Source organism: Fomitiporia mediterranea (genome assembly GCF_000271605.1).
Source record: "Fomitiporia mediterranea MF3/22 unplaced genomic scaffold FOMMEscaffold_6, whole genome shotgun sequence".
In the NCBI taxonomy this organism is placed as follows: Eukaryota; Fungi; Basidiomycota; class Agaricomycetes; order Hymenochaetales; family Hymenochaetaceae; genus Fomitiporia; species Fomitiporia mediterranea.
The window spans coordinates 1826577-1844589 of record NW_006760391.1 but is presented as its reverse complement, the minus strand read 5'-3'; the positions used below and the strand labels follow the sequence as shown (position 1 = coordinate 1844589).

Sequence of the window (18013 nt, the reverse complement as noted above, 5' to 3'; positions counted from 1 at the left end):
AGACGAAGAACCAAAGGCCAACCCGACAAAATTGCAAGGTTAGTAATTAGTTTTCTCATTAATTTGATTGTATCGAGGGAGAAGTACGACATACGCGTGGTTTCTCGTCTTGTGAAGATGCATACCCTATTGCCATGCTTGGCGTTGTGAAAGCACACCAGAGTCGTAATTTAATACTAGTATTAGTGTTGGTGTTGGTATTCCTGGATTGAATCCTTTCCAGGTTTTCGGTTTGCGGATTGTGTTGTTGTCCCGCGCGGTTTTCGCTGGGAACTTGTGGAGCTGAACTGCTGGCAACCTTCATATCATAATCCTTGACCTCAGAGGTCGGACGCGGAAGTGGGTCAACTTCTATGTCGGAATCGAAATCGTCTGAACTTGAACTTGACGCGTTCTCGTCGTCCATATCAATATCAATGGGTTCCTTTGTTAGAACGAGCACGCCTACGTTCGCCTCTTCGCGTGCACCGTTTTCCTCTGAGACGAACTTCGGTCAACTCAATTGTCTTCACATCGAAATACAAAATACGAAGTGATAAGGACGTAAAGTCGTAGACTCACCACAAAACGCTTCAAGCTGTGAACAAAGAACGTTATGTGTATCTTCTGGAGGCACTGCACTGAGAGCTTGTGCGAGCGTACGCGCAAAGATCGAACGAATAATCGCTTCGCCAGTACCTAACCATACAATAAAATAGAAGTTAGAAATTATGATTGCAATTAGTTACATAAAGAGCGGCTTTTGTTACTTTGATACATGACGAACCTGATACACTGCACGCTACACCAGTAGGTGCATTGGGAGGTGAATGAGCCCAGACACCAGCACCGAAGACTGCTGCCTCTTAATTCGGATGTATCTTCATATTGGGATTATTATTGAGGAAAGGCAATCGAGTTGGCTCACCTCTCCTATGCGCCCTGGATATTTGAGTAGCAAGCCACCACTACAAAGAAAAGCAATTAATCATGCAATCGTTTTCATTTTGACTCTTTAGAGGGAGGTGGAAGAGGTCATACCTTGAGACACCAGCAGCCATCCTACCACTCATATCGCAAGCAACTGCGCCGACGGTATCTTCTAGATGCGAGCTTTCCGCTTCGGAGGTCGTAGCAAACGTGAAGTTTCTAGAACGACACTCCGGTATATTCGGTCCTTGGACTGACGTTACGGAACTCTCAAATCGCGTTTTCCACTTCTCCCATTCTCTACGGGCTTGTTCTGAAATCAGTGAATTGGGATCAATGAGTTGCAGGCCTGAGGATTCGGCAAAGGCGTGAGCTCCTGGCCCGACAAGAGTTCTGGTATAGTTACTGTTAGCATGCGATCTTATATATCGAAACATTGGGAAGAAATGCATACAGAGGTAGAACACGTCCAAGAGGCTGTGGTTCCGTAGAATTCTGCATTATTGCTGAAGCAAGAGAAACGGGATTCTTGACGCCTGAGTTATTCCAAAGCAGGATTAATATCAAAAATCTATCATGTGAGTATTGAGAAGACGCTACCTTGAACAGCGCCAACACTCCCAAATTCATGCGTAGCACCGTTCATTATTGATGCATCGCACTCTACGTTTCCGTCGATAGTTAAGTAAGAACCGTAACCTGATCGAATCCGGAATACATGAGTCCTCGAGAGGGAAGGTATGAAACGCATGGAAGACGTACCGGCATTTAAACAAGCATCGTCTTCAAGGACGCATATAGCACGTTCAGCTGCACTTGTGCTCTCCCCTCTTTCATTCTTCAATATTTCTATAGCTGAGCTGCATGCCCTAGCTCACAGAGCATCTGGATAGGTTTAGGAAGTCCAATGAATGAAATTACTTACGAGCGTAACGCATACTTGACAGCCCTTTCTGAAGGCGTATCTGTACTATGGTAGCCTGCACCTCCGTGGACTGCAATGAGCCATGAACCATCGATATTATTTACTGCTGACATCGTCGAGAGGAAGCCGCGAAGGGATGATCTGCGTTTTTATTTCTTTCTGGAAAATCTGGATGCGTCGATCGCCACACGTGGTCTTCAATTTCACTGCACTTGCCACTTGTGCCATCGACTGACTGCGCAGGCCATTTCTCTCCGCTCTTCCAAAAAGCCTTCCCTTCAATCCTCAAGTGATGTTTACTCTGCACTCTCCTCTCTGACCTGTTCATACTTCCCCATGGATGTTGAAGGCGTACCAATCGAGGCTCCCTTCGCCGCCTCCTTCCCCCTTCCCTTCCGTGTTCTCGTCCTCGCCGGTACCGGAATACTATGCTGGGCAACAAACCTACACGGCCTACACATCCTTGGTATCGACGCGGCTGCGGCACTCGACATTCGACCTTTCGACGCGAATCCACACGCGCCACTGCGCCTTACGAGCTCGGGTCCACCTGATGTGCTTGCTCTGGCACGCGCAGTGTACCGTCTATGTATCGCGTACGCGTTTGTAGTCTTTACGGGATGGGCACTGTTTCGACTTGCGACACATGGCGACCTTGCTCTAGTGGATTTGTTTAAGTGGATGCCTGCTGTGACTATGTTGGTCGTGGTCATGCTGGCTGTCTCGCCCTTTGAGATTCTCGAGAAGCGAGTGCGCGATATGTTTCTTATGTATGAGCTATTCAATATTTGTTGAGCACCGTGTCGATACAAAGCTAACTAAATGTGACGGTTTTTTTGTGTAGTGCTGTCAAAAGATGCCTATTTAGTCCGTCAAGTGTCCCAGTGTATTTCTGCGACGTGGTCCTCGCGGATATTTTCACCTCTTTTGCAAAAGTCATCGGCGATGTCTGGTTATCATTCTGCATGTTCATGCCTGGTGGAAGCCTCCTCATATTCCCCGAACAATATGGCTGGACACGGTTAATGGTACCGTGTCTCCTAAGGTGAGTTGATTCAATTTATGTAAGGTATCAGCCAGCAGCTCCTACTAATGTCTACCTTTCTCTAGTGTTCCGTATGCTGTCCGGTTCCGACAGTGTATCATCGATTATATGCAACCAACGACAACGGATAAAAAGCAACTATACAACGCACTCAAGTATGCCAGTTCTTTCCCCGTCATTTTCTTATCAGCTGCACAAAGAGACATTGCATCGGATTTGGCAACCGAAGCTGAGATTGAAGAACATCCACTGTTTCGTTTATGGTATCTAAATTTCCGCCTCCTTATCCCTCGTTTCTTTGCGTTAACCAGACCTTGGTTGTTAGGCTACTTTCTGTCGTCGTGAACTCACTATACTCATTCTGGTGGGACGTGACGAACGACTGGGGACTTGAACTCTTGAAGACGGGACAAAACATCCCTCGAATACCACCTAAACCTCTACTCCTGCCTACTCTTCAAGCCCGCCGATCCTCTCTAGACAGCAACTCCCCAATAATACATGCTCGACATCCCTCCCTACCAAACGGGTCCACAAATACCTCTACGTCCTCTCCTTATACCCCTCAACCATCATATTCACGACGCCCACACTCATATCCCTGGGGCCTCCGCCCAACCCTCCTCTTCCCCCTCCCCGCATACCCACTCGCAGTCTTCGCGAACCTCGTCTTAAGACTCACCTGGTCGTTTAAGCTTTCTGCACATTTGCACGCGCAAGTGAGTGGGGCGTTGTTGTTTTTCTGGCTTGAGCTTGCGGAGTTGTTGAGGAGGTGGGTGTGGGTTTTCTTTCGTGTTGAGTGGGAGTTGGTGAAAAGGGAGTGGGAGTGGGAGAGGGAGAGGGGGGAGTATGTTCTGTTGCAAGACAGGAGGGAGGGGGAGGAGGGTGATGTGGAGTATAGTTTTAATGGTGATGACGGTGTTGGGGTGGGTTCTGGTATGGAGATGGGTGAAGTGGTGAATGGGAGGTATGATGATGCTCGAATAAATACGAAAATTGGGTCTCAGGATGCTCTACCTTGATCCTACCTCCTTGTTATATACCCTTATAGATATTCTAGATACACTACACTAGTTGTCTTTATTCTATACAATTTAAGTAAGTTAGTTGATATCTTCATGAACTACCGGTCTATGGTTGAAAGCTTGCGCGATGAGATTAAATTACCACCAGAATACAAAGGAAAAGGGGAATAGAGTGTTATCGAGAACCAACGAGTTTCTCCAAATCATAACCTCCCGCAACTTGGAACTCGTCCGTCCCACTCGCCATAAGCACTCCACCCTTCTTGACAAGTCGACCTTGTCGGCGTACAACTTCTTGCATACGAGCTTCTGCGGTCGTATCGTGTTCCAAGTTCCGATTATTCTTACGTCGTGTTCCTTGTTTGTCTTCGGAAGGAGCTTGAGATACTGATTTTGCTGTCTTGCGGACGAGATTATCTTTATCGTCCGCATTATTGATACTATACGATTGATTTCGTCTACGCGCTTTGGTTTTCGCCGACTTCCTTGTACTTGAGCTGTTCCTTCCTCCTTGCTTTTGTGTGATGTTTCCTGGGGCATCACGTAGAGCGAACGCCTTGGCAAGGTGTCCGAGGTGGAGATTACGAATGTGGAACATGTGTTTCTCGTCGGAAGGGTGTGTTGCGTAGGCTCGCATGTGTGATTGGAATGCTTTGCGTGCTAGGTCACCGTGCTGTCATGAAAAGAACCGACATAAAGAAGGGTATTAGTACATGAAGGAGGAAGCGTGAATCACTACTGTGACAGTCAAGGGCTAGGATTGTACTCACCTCCTTCCGCTTCAAAACCCATCGCTCAAACGCCAACTGCACCTGCGTCGCACGTTCCTCAAACTCCTCACCTTTCCCACCGAACCCACTCTTCAAAACACTCTCGACACTAGCAGAAACCAGAGTAGCCCCCTTCTTTTTCTCTCCGTCAGTTGTCTTGTGTGTGTCATGCATGCGCTCCTCGATCCAATGAACCCAACCTTGTTCACTTGGTAAGACGAAACTCCACGCCTCACCTCCTTTACCAACACGAGCTGTACGTCCAACACGATGCACGTACTCCGTTGCACCTCCTTCTGTGGGTAAGTCGTATTGTATGACTGCACGGACGAGAGGGAGGTCGAGGCCTCGCGAGGCGACGCTCGTGCATAATAATATTGAAGAACTCGATTGCACATCCTTAGAATCCTTTGACTGTGATTTTGTTTGAGGACTTGCGAAGCCCTTGAGAGATGCTTGTCGGGTTTGTAATGGAAGTGAACCGTGTAGACGGTAGATGGATGTTTGAGGGAGGAATGGTGAAGCCAATGCGATTCGTTCCTCTGCTCTCTTCCCCAGTTTATCCTCAGAGTCGTCTTGATCCTCGGCTTCTGAGTCCTCCGACTCATCCGCTTCTGTAGCGGTTCCATCGATAGATGATCCACCCAGAAGCTTCCAATGATAATCGACAGAGTCGGTACAGCTAAGAAAAACAATGATTTTTGTTCCACTTCGAGCATGTGATTGGGAGAGAAGAGTTCGTAGCAAAGCGACGAGAGCAACAAGGCGTAGCTTCAACGGAGCTACGACGTATTTCTGGAGAAGTTGCGAGGGTGGAGTGAACTTTTGACCATCCTTGTGTGCATCATTGCCCTGAGCATGACTGTCGGGATTTGCTGTCGAATCCAATGGTTCCTCGATTTCCATTGCTTTGACGATAATAGGCTTCACGAGTGCTGTTCCAGCGAGATGTTGTACGTTCTCTTTGATAGTAGCAGAACAGAGTATAGTTCGTCGTCGTCGTTTCCAATCCCATCCACCGGCTTCCATACTCTTCCCTTCCTCTACCGCTTGAATAGCTAACCTCCGCCGTCCCTCCAAAGCTTGTAAGATTCCTTTGATCGATTCCTCGAAACCAAGGTCCATAAGCCTGTCGGCTTCATCTAGTACGAGCCATCGGCATTTCCCTACGTTGAATGACGAAGTGTTTTGAAGATGATCTAAGAGGCGACCAGGTGTAGAGACCAATATCGGAAGACCTTTGCGCAAACGAGCTTTCTCATGCGTCCGGTTTTCTCCTCCGATGAGTAGACCAGAAACTAACCATCGTGTAAGTCGTGTTGAAGCAGTAGCATCGTCTACGTTTTCATCAGGAGGTCGTAAACGCAAGCTCAGCAGTTGCTCCAAGACGTCCGATATCTGCTTTGCGAGTTCACGGGTAGGTGCGATGATGATAGCGAGTGTCCCAATGGAGCGATCGATGTAAGAAAGGGAGCTCAAGGGGAGGAGGTCCTGGAGGATGGGGAGAAGGTATGAAAGAGTCTTTCCGGAACCCGTTTGACTTTGTATGAAGACGTCCCTCTCTGAAGTATCTTCGGACAATGAGGAAAGTAGTGGTGGGAGGGCTTCGCGCTGAATGGATGTCGGTGCTGATATGTTCATCTTTGACGCAAGGTGAGTGACTATTAAGGGATCCAGACCGAGTCCGGTGAAGGTGGACTTGTCCGTCAGAGGAGCATTACTGGGCTTGCTTATCTTGGAAGGTGATCGAGGTATGCTTTCAACATCAACCTTGGGGTTGAAGGTGAAGAGCGATGATATTATCTGAGGAGCACGACCAGTATTAGCTGATTTGGACTGACGGTCCGGTTCAGAATGACGGGATTCCTGATGTTGTGGAGGAACCTGGCGAGACCTCTTCGCTGGTCGTGGACTCTCGTCAAGCTCAACTGCATTCGGTTGAAGGTCGGTTTGATGAACCTTAGAAGTAGTCCCAGTAGTACTCTTGCGTTTCTGCACTCGCTTTGCTTTGACTCTGGAATTGAAGTTAGAAAACGCCTAAAGCATTGGAAGCGTCGACATACCTATCGGTCCATCTTCCGCCTTTGACATTGCTTCTCCGACGGATAGGCTCTTCGGGAGACTCTGCGATGTTCAGTATAATTCCGTCGTCCATGAAAAGTGTCCAAGAAGCAGGAACAGGACCATAATTTTTTGGCAGGAGTCTGATTCTGCAATCGGAACGGCGTTTGCCGCTATAAAGTGATCGACGGTATACACGGTCGGATGTCCCTTCAAGTTGACACGTCGCGTCTTCATCTCTCTTCCCTTCTTTCCTTTCATATATAACTACCCAGACTAGGCTACCCCGCAGAGAGCTAAGCATGTACGCAAAGCTCTTCCTCTCCTTCCTTGTCGTGTCTTTCGCGGCCATCTTTACTATCCAATCTGCTGAGGCCGCTAAGGGGCCTAAGATTACCCATAAGGTCTACTTCGACATCAAACATGGTGACGAAGACCTTGGACGAAGTCAGTGTCCTCATTAATAGCCAGTATAGATACGATTGCTGATATAAAATTGCACTCTTCAGTTACTATGGGTCTCTTCGGTGGAGTACGTTGACTTGTTCTTGCTGTTTCGCGTCGAGACTTATGGAAAATCCAGACTGTTCCCAAGACGGTGGAGAACTTCCGCGCTCTCACTACTGGTGTCAAGAAGGATGGATCGGCACTCCCTGAGGGAATGGGCTACAAGGGCTCCAAGTTCCACCGTGTCATTAAGGACTTTATGTACGCGTCCTTTGGGTTTGATATTTTCGCAAGTCCATACTGACGTTGTTTCAATAAAGGATCCAAGGTGGAGACTTTAGTGAGTAAATTCTGCTCGCTTGATGAAACTTTTTATTGATGCTTTGACAGCTAAGGGTGATGGTACCGGCGGAAAGGTAATTCGAAGAGTGTCCCTTTTCCGAAAATGAAAATCGTGAATAATATCTGCTTGTAGTCAATCTACGGCGACAGGTTTGCGGACGAGAACTTGTGAGTCTTGCAGCCGAGCCTGTTGCAGTATCGCGTTCTCATTAGCTGCGTAGCAAACTCAAGCACACTGCTCCTGGAATTCTTTCCATGGCAAACGCAGGCAGGGACACTAACGGTGCGTAAAGGTTTGATTACATCGACATAATACTGACCTATTATTCTCCAGGGTCGCAATTCGTATGTAAATAACTTATGCTCGAATTCTTATCTAACAAATATCTGATAGTTCATCACCACCGCCATAACGAGCTGGCTCGATGGACGTCACGTATGCAACTTTCTCTACTTGTGACAATTTAGTTTCTAAGACCGTGTCTCTAGGTCGTATTTGGCAAGGTTATCGACGGCATGGATGTCGTTCGCGCAATTGGTAAAGCACCTTTATGTTCACGATCATACAATATGCTAACATAATATAATTAACTATAGAAACCGTCAAGAAAGGCGCACAAGACCGTCCCGAAGTAGACGTCATCATCGTCGAATGCGGAGAGCTCGAAATCGAGCCTCAGGTGGATGAAGACGGGAACCAGGTGCCTCTTCGTGCCGAGCTCTGAGACTACATTAAGTAGCCTCAGTCCACTCGTCACCTTTGTATCTTCCAAAATGTGATTCGTGACCGACAAATATATTGTGGATTTTTTATTTTTAGGATGACGATGATGTAACTACAACAATGGGCGTGAAAGAAACGGAGGAGATGCTTGATGTTGCGACTACTATGCCGGCAGGTGAAGAAGCTACACCTGCTTCGACAACAACGACAGCTGTTACGGAAGAGGATGCGCTTGCGGAGGATGAGGAGGGTTATGCGTACCCCACGCTCTCGTCGCCTTTGCAGTATCTCTTCTTTGGCTTCATCGTCTTGGTCGTTCCGTTTGGCCTGTTTGTGTATTGCGGTGGTCCCCGATGGATGAAACGTGTCCTGAGCAGAGAATCGTCAAGGAGTGAATATCAGCAAGTCCGCAGCGAGGATCCGGAGAAATGAATCATTTAACATCTATCATACTATTATTCTCCTCAGGTCTTTCATTCACAGGTTTCAGCCCTTAACTTATGGAATCCTTTCCGATCATTACTTTAATACTTGTATACAAACGAACAAGTGAAAATCCAAACTAGCCCAATACAATCCTTACAGATAAACGGATCAAATAAAAATATTATCCATGTATGTCCATATGTCCATCACAGATCACAGCAAAATAGAACACAACGATAAGATGACAACAGCGAAATAAATAACCAGGGTATGTAGGTCCAAGGGTATGAATTTTCTTGTGGTAGTTGATGAGCTGACGGCTGGTGCTGCTTCGGGGCTGTAAAAGATAAATCAAAATCAATAAGTATGGAGTATGATTTACGGTGAGAGAAGAGTACGTACGGTAAACCGTTCAGGTCTGAGTAAGATGCACAGGTGGTATTGGGGCTTGTCTGTAAATTAAACCAGGAAGACAGATTAGTTACTAGATGTGGAGCAAGTGGTATGACAGAGCACGTACAAATGGATCAGTCGGACAGCAAACTGATTCTGGACCTAGGTCGGGAACGACTCCGAAGGCAGATATGTTGGAGGCACCCATCCAAGAGTCGCACGAGACGCTCTGGTAGCTGATATTCCAGACACCGAAATCCGTGTATCCTAAACGATGTATGAGAAAAAGAAAGGCAGGATAATTTTTATGATCGCCCACCATATAAACTTGCATTGCTTGGGAAGAAGTCGTCCGGTATACTCGTAGACGGCCAAGCCAAGTCAAAGTTTAGTTGATGACCAGCACTACATGTAAAGAACATAAGATCAGGTTTTTAACTATTTCCGAAATCATTACTAGCTAGAATGCGACTCACGGATTCGGCTTGCTATTAGTCGCAGTGCACCATTCAGACACGAACGGACACAAATCAGTAATCTTAACGACAACACTCTTCGTCACGTTCGGGAAGAACGGCGGGTCGGAAAGAAATGTATTAAGCAGAGTGAGATTAAAGCAGTGTCCACAACCCGGTCCGAATGCCTTGCTACTCCCGTATGCTAGTTGGCCGAGCGCGGCAGTTGGATAGTGCGTGCTAGCTGGTACGCAGCCGCAAGCTGTGATTGCATCAAGCGGGAGCCCGTAGTGGGTCATTGACGCGAAACCTGACGGCGGATATTCGATCCATTCCGAGTCTGCGAAGCAGAACGAGAGGAAAGACAGTAACGTGAAGGCAAGGAAAGTGACCATAGTAGACAATAAATCAGGGCATAAAAAGTCTAGACAGTGTATGAGGACATGTTGTAACGAGCAAAAAGCAGCACGTGAGTGTGAGTGCGCGCTGCTCTTCGGTGTGCACGATCTTCGCGTGTGGGAGAAAAGCAGGTCACGAGTCGTGATCGCTGTGCCGGACAACTCCCGTGCTGCCGACCGAGAGTTGTTTGGTCTTCCTGCTCAACGTCCTGAGTGATGAGCACGCTCTATCCTGCAGGCTTCGATCCAAAATCACTCAGCAAAAATGCGATAGTACTCAAAATTGCTAGACACTCCCGTTGTTCCGAGTGTGATTCTTGCCCTGGTCTGCATCCGCGCTCTGGTACTGTTCTTGTTCTCGACTCAGATGAGTCTAACTACGCCAACGAACATTCGCTCGTTGATCTCAACCAATATGGCTCTGACGACGAGGACAAGGACTCCCGTTACCTTAGCATATGTGCATGTGGCCATGATACCAAGAGCCACGGAGCGGACGAGCATCGGTTAGGCAAGTCTGAATATGCTCGTCGTGCCAGAGTCGCAATTCGGCTAGATGAACTATTATCGGTGCGTCCGTCCCAGCCCTGTGCTTATCTAGCGCCCGCACTTGAGCATTCACCTCCCCTCTTGTGCATTTCTTGGGTTCCATGGATAAATTAGGTGCGCGATTTCGGCGCTTATGTATTGTCTAGAAGCCCGCTTGCTTATATATTGCTATGCTCCATGATCTGTGACTTTAATCTCGAAAGGATGAGGGAAGACTTCTCGATTTCGACTACTCAAATGAGGACATCGACTCCTTACGCCAGCAGATGCAGCTTCCTGGACACGTGTCCAGCCCGTTGTCTGAGGGTTCACCAGGCAAGTCTCCTTTGTTCACCGATCACTAGGATGCAGAGTAGTCACCTCACTCCGTTTTATCCCTTCACGAATCTATCAGAAGCTCTAGCATCTCCATCGAAGCACCTCCTGTCTCCAGACTCTTCTTTGAGTGATGCGCCACCGCCGCCTCAGAAGCGCCGACGAACGTCGCACCAGACCGATTCGTCCTTAAGCGATCCAGACGACGACGAAGAGGAAGAAGACCGTCCTCTCGCCGCGCGAATACCACGGACGACTGGAGCCTCAAAGACGAACGGCAAGCGAGCTCCGCATCGGAGCGGAAAAACTGGCGGTAAAGGCACTGGGAAGAAGATATCACATACGTCCTTACCGTCTGAGCAGCCGCATTCAGCAGCTGAAGGCGCTAAGATGAATGGCCGAATGAATGGCGCTTTGTCCCATGAGACAAAGATCAAAGTCGAGGTTGATGACAAACAGTTGTCACGGCTGGCGACTGGCGTCACCGTAGACACGGGTACCACTGCACAAACACCTGTGGGTCCACTTTGTCATTTGCTTCTTTTTCTTTAGCCACCATCTGACATGAGTTATTATTCACAGAGTACATTACGACCAGAGAAGGCTGTATATGCGGAGATGCGGACTGGCGTCATTAAGGTCACCGCAGTCGAGAACGATAAGACGCCTCGGTCGCTAATCATTCTGACTGGATTGAAGACCCTCTTTCAAAAACAGCTACCCAAGATGCCAAGGGAGTATATCGCCCGATTAACGTTCGACACGAATTCGAAGGCGCTCGCAATTATCAAACACGGCTACAAGGTAGTAGGCGGTATTTGCTATCGACCGTTCCCGCAAAGAGGGTTCGCAGAAATTGTCTTCTTCGCCACAGCCTCCGTCGACCAAGTCAAGGTGTGTCTCTAGATTACAAATTTCCAACATGTGGCTGATACTTGTCCACGCGCCACGCAGGGCTACGGTGGCATGCTCATGAACCATTTCAAAATGCACATCCGGAAAACGTATCCAGATATGATGCATTTCCTTACATACGCAGACAACTACGCAGTGGGATACTTCCAAAAACAAGGTTTCTCAAAGCAAATTACTCTAGATCGTGCTGTATGGGCTGGCTATATCAAGGACTACGAGGGTGGAACGATCATGGAATGCCATATGCTACCTAAAGTCGACTACCTCAACACACAAGAACTCATTGCGCAGCAGCGTGAAGCAATCCTTACGAAGATCCGACAAATGAGCAAGAGTCACGTCGTTCATCCTGGGTTACCACAATTCCAAGAGGGGATGCCAGAAGGTATCACAGTCGACCCACAAGACGTCCCAGGTTTACGTTAGTACGCTTTCTTTCTCTTTCTCCTAGAATCCCGGTTGTTGACAGTAGACTAACTGAAAACTTGATTTGTTTTGGATTTTTGGTATAATAATTCAGGAGAGACAGGTTGGACACCAGACATGCAAGCCGAGATGTCCCAGCTGTATTACGCCAAAAGCCCGTTGTATTCGGCTATGAGTCGCATCCTCGTGGAACTCCAGAATCACTCCGCGTCGTGGGCGTTTCGCGAACCTGTCAACCCCGAGGCCGTACCAGATTACTATAGCGTCATCAAGAATCCCATGGGTACGTCTCCTCAAAGGCCTCCTCCCCCTGCCTTCCCCGATGGAAGAAAAATAACAGTAACTAACCTGATGACTCGTTTATATATTCAAAAAATACACAGATTTTAGTACTATGGAACATAAACTCGAACACAACCTATACCCAACTATGGATTCCTTCGTAGCAGACGCCATGCTCGTGTTCCGAAATTGCCGGACATATAACCAGGAAGGCTCGGTGTACTATAAGAACGCAATGAAACTCGAGAAGCTACTGAAAGAGCACGTCCAGAAGGTCGAAATCGAGTGACATGTGTGGTGATGTGTGTGGAGTATGGTTGATTCGGCCGGATTTATCGGATTGTTGACGTTCTTTCTCTTTCCTTCTCTTTTTTTCTCTTTACCCTGTTCTGTTCTTCGTCTTCTCCGAGGCCTCACTTTGTTTTTAGTACTTAATTTATCCTGCTTTGCGTTTCGACTATTCGACTCTTAGATAATATTAATATTTTAATATCGTGTACACATAGCCCTGTAAACTACGTTTATTCGATCTGCTATCTTTTTCTCTTAATCACATGTAAGGCAAGCCTTGCACGGATGATTCATAAAAATTTTATTCAACAATAACTTCATGGTACAGCACGACGAGTACAACGGATTGATCGGTACATACGGGAGAAGAAGATATGTACAAGAAATCAATGTGTCATTGGTGTACAACGTTTGAATTTGGTTGATTTGGATTTGGAACACGGGGATCACTTGCGCTGACCATCTATTTTAAAGAAAGTATATCAGATCAATGAGAAACGAAGAACAAAAAGAAAACATGGAATTTGAGTTCAACTCACAAGCCTTGGTCTCGTAGCCAGCTGATGGGTTTAAATTCGCGTTGGTAAAAAATCAGCATCAGCATATCGACATCAATCAGCCAAGAAATCTATTCAAAAAGAAACTCACCCTTTCCAATAATAATATCCGGCGGGTGCTGAGGCGCTCCACTGAAGTAGTTCTCCAAAATCTTGCGGACACCGTCCGCATAGCGCCGTTGCGCATCGAGAGTCGTACCAGAATAATGGGGCACCATGCCGTTACCCGCTCCGAGAGGGTTCTTCATCGTGCGCCATGGGTGGTCCTTCGGTGCTGGCTGTACGTTCCATACATCACCAGCGTATCCGTTTAGCTGACCGGATTTGACGGCCGCTGCAACAGCGTCCTTGTCGCAAATCGCTCCACGAGCAGTGTTGACGAGCCATGCACCCTTTTTGAAGTGCTTGAGCAGTTCCTCGTTCACTAGTCCGCGGGTGCCCTCGTGTAAGGGGCAATTGACGGTGATAACGTCGCACTGTTTGCGCAAGGATAATAATAATAATACATTAGGGTTTAGATTGAAATAAATAAATAGTAGAAAATTGAGTTTTGACGAACCTGCGAGACGAAGTCTTTCAAGTCTTCTACCCGACGGGCACCGACGGCCTTTGCAGCATCTGTGTAGATAGTTATAACGAATCAATACTTTACATATTGACGATTATGTACTGACCGTCTGGTAGCGGAGCATAGTCGTAGTATAGGAGTTCTTTCGTGTTGAAAGGAACGAGACGCTGAAGCACACGGTAACCGATACGTCCAGCTCCGATAGTGCCGACTACCTTCCCCTCGAGATCGAATGCGTTACGTGCGATCTGGGACACTTGCCAGTCTCCACGCTCAATCATCTGGAAGAAGATGACCATTTAGCTTTAAAAAAATAATAGCACCGAATGGCATATGCATACTTCATGAGCCGGTACAAAGTTCCGAACAAGTAAGAGGATCGACATGACGACATGTTCGGCGACTGAAACAACGTTCGACCCAGTGACTTCCAAGACCTCGACACCCTTTCCGACGGCGGTATTGAGGTCGATGTGGTCCGAACCGACTCCCGCTGTCACGCAGATTTTTAGGTTCTTCGCCTGTCCAAAGTGAATTCAGAACCATGATCGCGTGAATGCAAAGGGGGTACTTTCGCACCTTCTCCATAACCTCCCTCGTGAGATAACCAGGGTGGAAGGGTGTGGTAATGAGGACCTCGGCCTACATGGACACGGAACGACGTGGCTATTAATAACGCGGAGACAGAGGACAGGTGGGTACTGGGAATCTCTCGCACGACGTACATCAACAATATGCTTTTGGAAAGCACTGTTGGGGCCCTCTTTATCGCTCGTTACCTGGACAGATGCTCAGCCTTCGAGGACCGCCATAATAATGAAACAACTTACGATGTATTCATGCCCCAAGCTCTCCAACCACTCTTTGATGCCAAGCTAAGTGCATACAATTAGACTGATATTTGATCAAATAGAATGTTGTATGCTGCAGGGCGCGAACCTTGTTTTCAGTCGTGCCGAGGAGACGAGGCTCCTGACGAGCAGCTTCATGACCGTCGTAGAGTACAGCGAGAATCTAATGGACGACTTTATCAGTTGAAGCGCAGGAGTACTTTATAAGTGGAACTGACCTTCATGTTGGCAGGGGCAGATGAGTGGAAATGAGACCTTGAGATGGATGAGATGTGGGATCGGACAGGGGTCTTATATGCTCTAGCAATTGCCTTGGATAAACGAAATGCAGACATGGTTTGAGTGCGGGTGTTCCGGAGTGCCAAGGGTGTGTGATTAAAGGAACAGAAAGAGCAGCTGACTCGTTGCGACCGAGGCGGTTTGAACTACCTAGGACTTCTGACTTTCTCAAGACTTATAAAGGAACTATAGTAATACTCCCTCCCGGAAAATTATTTTCCAGTGTACGGCAGAGGCGGCAGAGGAACGTCGGAACAAAAGTAGACTGTACCATCACGTTGAACAAGCCATTTCCACTTATCCCGCTCAGCTCCGTGCAAGAACAGACGAATATCCAGTGAACCATGGGCCGTGGCATGGTTGCTAGTCTATTTGCTAGTCCTGGGCCGTATCTTTCCGCCTTAGGTGATCCAATATCCACATACCGCCCATTGTTCAGATGACGGCGGAGAATTCACTCACGGCAGTCAGCTGGACCTTCATGCATTATGGCGCTTCCGCTCGAGCTTAGATCGTGTGCGATTCCCTCTTCTGCACGTGCGCTTGGCCTAGACATTTAGACATGAATGACATATTTTGCAGCAACCTGCATGTTGCCAGAACTGAAGTATTCCACGGTTCGCGGGAGTGATTGGAGGCCAAGGACTTTGTGGATTAAACACGATGACTTCATTATTTCCGTTTGCTGATAGACGAATAAGGCTAAAGCACGTGCTTCAAGTGTAAGAAATTGCCTCTTCCGATCAGACCCGAATATTTTGGCTTTCTTTCTAACCAATCGCGGGTGAATGTCTTCAACGTTGTCCTTTCTCATACTCACCGAGTTTACTTTCTTCTGCTCCGACTCTTTCCCCAACCTGGTCGGATGATCGTTCTATTTTTGCTCAATCTGTCAGTTATCTCCCACACTCGCCAGTACTTTGCTTGTTCTGTGCGACCAACCTGACTCAGCTTGTCTATCGCATTTGTTGATCCTTGGAGACACTGCAATGCCACACGGAACAATTCGCATCATCGGAACCAATTATAATTGGCCAATAGGAATTACATGCACGCTCCGATACACTGGCAGGACATGAATAACAAGTTCTCGTAGCTATACTGTGGTCTTCGCTCCGCTTTATTCTCGGACTCGTATCTTCCAATAGGTAACAAATGAATCCCCTCATAGCCGGTGAAACCTGAACAAGACCTTTTGTTTCGTACAAAGTGTTTTTCAAGGTTCCAGTTTGTCAAGAAAGGTTGTTCTTATGCATTGCTGTGGTGGTTGCGAAAGAGCTATTCGAAGGAATCGATGGCAGTCGATGGCAAGGGATGTACAAGAACTCCAGTACCTTGTAAACAATTGTGCGTCCAATCGCTATCTATTTTTTCTGATTTTGTATCTGTCTTTCTACAAGACGTGTTGAGATGCCATAGAAACACTGAAACCCTCGTCAATGCTTCTTGTGAACTCTAGAAAGGTCTTTGCCGAACTCAGTGGAAAACGCTCCGGCAGATAACATCTAGGATTTGGGTTCTTTCAGTGACAACTAGCTGGTTCCACTTCTGAAACCTTCTGAAACATGCATTTCCTGCAGTTTTTTGACAGTGTAATCGCAAGACTGAACAACGACGCGTGCAATGCTGCATCCAGTGCCTTGTTCTGCATCCGGTCCTCGTGCACAGGATGCTTGTCAGAATGTTCTGTGTCCTACCATTTTGTTCCTTTGTGTTCGGAAGCAGGCGGAACTGGAGAGTTTCGTACTCATTGTAATGCCCGCCTGTTGTGTATGCGCAGACATTTAGCTGCTATTGTGGAGTCTTATACTTAAGGTGGGGATCGTGTCTGCTCTTCAAATTTGATGACTACTTGATGTGAACTAAATTAGTATCAACCCCGGTACGTGGAGAAATATGGTCTCATTAGAGATCATCTAGGATATAAACTAAGGTTTCTTTGTGCTTTCAAATGCTATTTTGACCTAGACGGATCTCAGAGTGGAGTCCAGGCTTGCGGACTTTGTTCCGAGGCACACCTTCCACACGACAGCTTGAGGATAAGTTGATGTTTCACTACCGAACAATTAAGCTGTCATATTGGCAGGTTATAGCATCTTCAGCCGGATAAACATGGGTTTCTCCCGTACCTTCCGAGTACCCGAACTGAGCGGCATCGGTCAAGCATTGCATTATCCGGCGTACGAGAACCGTCATGGTGTCTTCCGCTAATAGGCATACTTCGACCTGCATAGCAGTTTCAAAGCAGCATGGAGAAGTTTCTGATGGCTGGTCTTCCGCTTCCATGTCTGAGCGGTCTACCGTATGCTGCGGATTTATGCCCTGCTTCGCGAGTAGTACAAGAAGCCATACGAAGATGTGCAACGCTGTTCTGGATGGAGACCTGATGTAGTCCATATGACATCTCCTTCGTTTCTCCAACGAGTCCACCATACAATGGAAAAGAAACTGATGCAAGTTCTTTTATCCCTTGTCGCTAGACACCATTTCACTATCACTTTCTGAAAGAACTGATGATATGTTGGCAACTTCCAACGCCTAAATCTGAATTACGGAATGTAGACAAGTGGCCGTAGCGAGATCATCTGCAAGAAGAGAATGCAAGGTAACAGGTAGCCGACTCGGCGCCCTATCGCTTCCATTCAACTTCTGCATGACCAAACTGTGCCAAACGGTCCGGGCAGGCCCATCTAGACAAATGCTAATGCACAGTGCAAAGTCTTCGATCACCGCCTAGTCGACACCATTTTCAGCGCTCGAAGGGTAAGCTTCGTTGCTGTTGTTTCAGCTCAGTTGAGTGATCGAACCAAATGTTTAAAAACATTGTGTTTTGATTATTAATATATCTGTTTTTATTTGAATTTCGCTTCCACTTCAGACATATACTGATACGCGCATCTCAAGGAAGGTAGGGTAAAATACGCGGAATTTCCTATGTCCGATGTCTTCATGTTTCTGCGGGTGATCAACAAACTAAACATAGGTAATCTTTTTGATGGTGGTGGACGATCCGGCGGATCTCATTGATGTCTAACCGCATCACAGAGCGGAGCTCAAGTC

The 18013-nt window shown here is 47.2% G+C and overlaps 8 protein-coding genes across 8 annotated transcripts; 3 read left to right on the top strand and 5 right to left on the bottom strand.

Moving 5' to 3' along the window:
* Positions 1-58: 58 nt before the first annotated feature.
* FOMMEDRAFT_168012 (N-terminal nucleophile aminohydrolase) lies at positions 59-1947 on the bottom strand (the record flags this gene model as incomplete). The annotated part of the gene is made up of 9 exons (XM_007266536.1): positions 59-477; positions 562-678; positions 750-844; positions 908-947; positions 1021-1302; positions 1364-1445; positions 1510-1608; positions 1672-1778; positions 1835-1947. The coding sequence occupies 7 exons, from the start codon at positions 1945-1947 to the stop codon at positions 782-784; spliced, it is 786 nt and encodes a 261-aa protein (XP_007266598.1). The 3' UTR covers positions 59-477; positions 562-678; positions 750-781.
* Positions 1948-2170: 223 nt separating this feature from the next.
* FOMMEDRAFT_107912 (EXS-domain-containing protein) lies at positions 2171-3901 on the top strand (the record flags this gene model as incomplete). Its single annotated transcript, XM_007266535.1, has 4 exons — positions 2171-2604; positions 2679-2879; positions 2945-3142; positions 3205-3901. 4 exons carry the CDS (start codon positions 2171-2173, stop codon positions 3899-3901), a joined length of 1530 nt encoding a protein of 509 aa, XP_007266597.1.
* A 178-nt stretch (positions 3902-4079) lies between these two features.
* FOMMEDRAFT_85254 (DEAD-domain-containing protein) lies at positions 4080-6829 on the bottom strand (the record flags this gene model as incomplete). Its single annotated transcript, XM_007266534.1, has 3 exons — positions 4080-4577; positions 4675-6688; positions 6738-6829. 3 exons carry the CDS (start codon positions 6827-6829, stop codon positions 4080-4082), a joined length of 2604 nt encoding a protein of 867 aa, XP_007266596.1.
* A 182-nt stretch (positions 6830-7011) lies between these two features.
* FOMMEDRAFT_20101 (uncharacterized protein) lies at positions 7012-8364 on the top strand. The gene is made up of 11 exons (XM_007266533.1): positions 7012-7182; positions 7245-7267; positions 7319-7443; positions 7503-7522; positions 7573-7598; positions 7658-7692; positions 7746-7807; positions 7859-7869; positions 7919-7960; positions 8014-8062; positions 8122-8364. Exons 1-11 carry the CDS (start codon positions 7038-7040, stop codon positions 8247-8249), a joined length of 666 nt encoding a protein of 221 aa, XP_007266595.1. The 5' UTR covers positions 7012-7037; the 3' UTR covers positions 8250-8364.
* Positions 8365-8887: 523 nt separating this feature from the next.
* Positions 8888-9917, bottom strand: FOMMEDRAFT_156246 (uncharacterized protein; the record flags this gene model as incomplete). The annotated part of the gene is made up of 5 exons (XM_007266532.1): positions 8888-9011; positions 9077-9126; positions 9195-9334; positions 9387-9472; positions 9544-9917. 5 exons carry the CDS (start codon positions 9915-9917, stop codon positions 8888-8890), a joined length of 774 nt encoding a protein of 257 aa, XP_007266594.1.
* A 1431-nt stretch (positions 9918-11348) lies between these two features.
* Positions 11349-12696, top strand: FOMMEDRAFT_85131 (histone acetyltransferase GCN5; the record flags this gene model as incomplete). The annotated part of the gene is made up of 4 exons (XM_007266531.1): positions 11349-11678; positions 11739-12120; positions 12220-12408; positions 12509-12696. The coding sequence occupies 4 exons, from the start codon at positions 11349-11351 to the stop codon at positions 12694-12696; spliced, it is 1089 nt and encodes a 362-aa protein (XP_007266593.1).
* Positions 12697-13144: 448 nt separating this feature from the next.
* On the bottom strand, positions 13145-14898 carry FOMMEDRAFT_28525 (NAD-dependent formate dehydrogenase; the record flags this gene model as incomplete). The annotated part of the gene is made up of 11 exons (XM_007266530.1): positions 13145-13161; positions 13238-13258; positions 13347-13731; positions 13815-13873; positions 13930-14104; positions 14165-14344; positions 14403-14465; positions 14549-14602; positions 14654-14698; positions 14763-14837; positions 14893-14898. 11 exons carry the CDS (start codon positions 14896-14898, stop codon positions 13145-13147), a joined length of 1080 nt encoding a protein of 359 aa, XP_007266592.1.
* Positions 14899-16928: 2030 nt separating this feature from the next.
* Positions 16929-17350, bottom strand: FOMMEDRAFT_156243 (uncharacterized protein; the record flags this gene model as incomplete). The annotated part of the gene is made up of 2 exons (XM_007266529.1): positions 16929-17008; positions 17083-17350. 2 exons carry the CDS (start codon positions 17348-17350, stop codon positions 16929-16931), a joined length of 348 nt encoding a protein of 115 aa, XP_007266591.1.
* Positions 17351-18013: the final 663 nt, after the last annotated feature.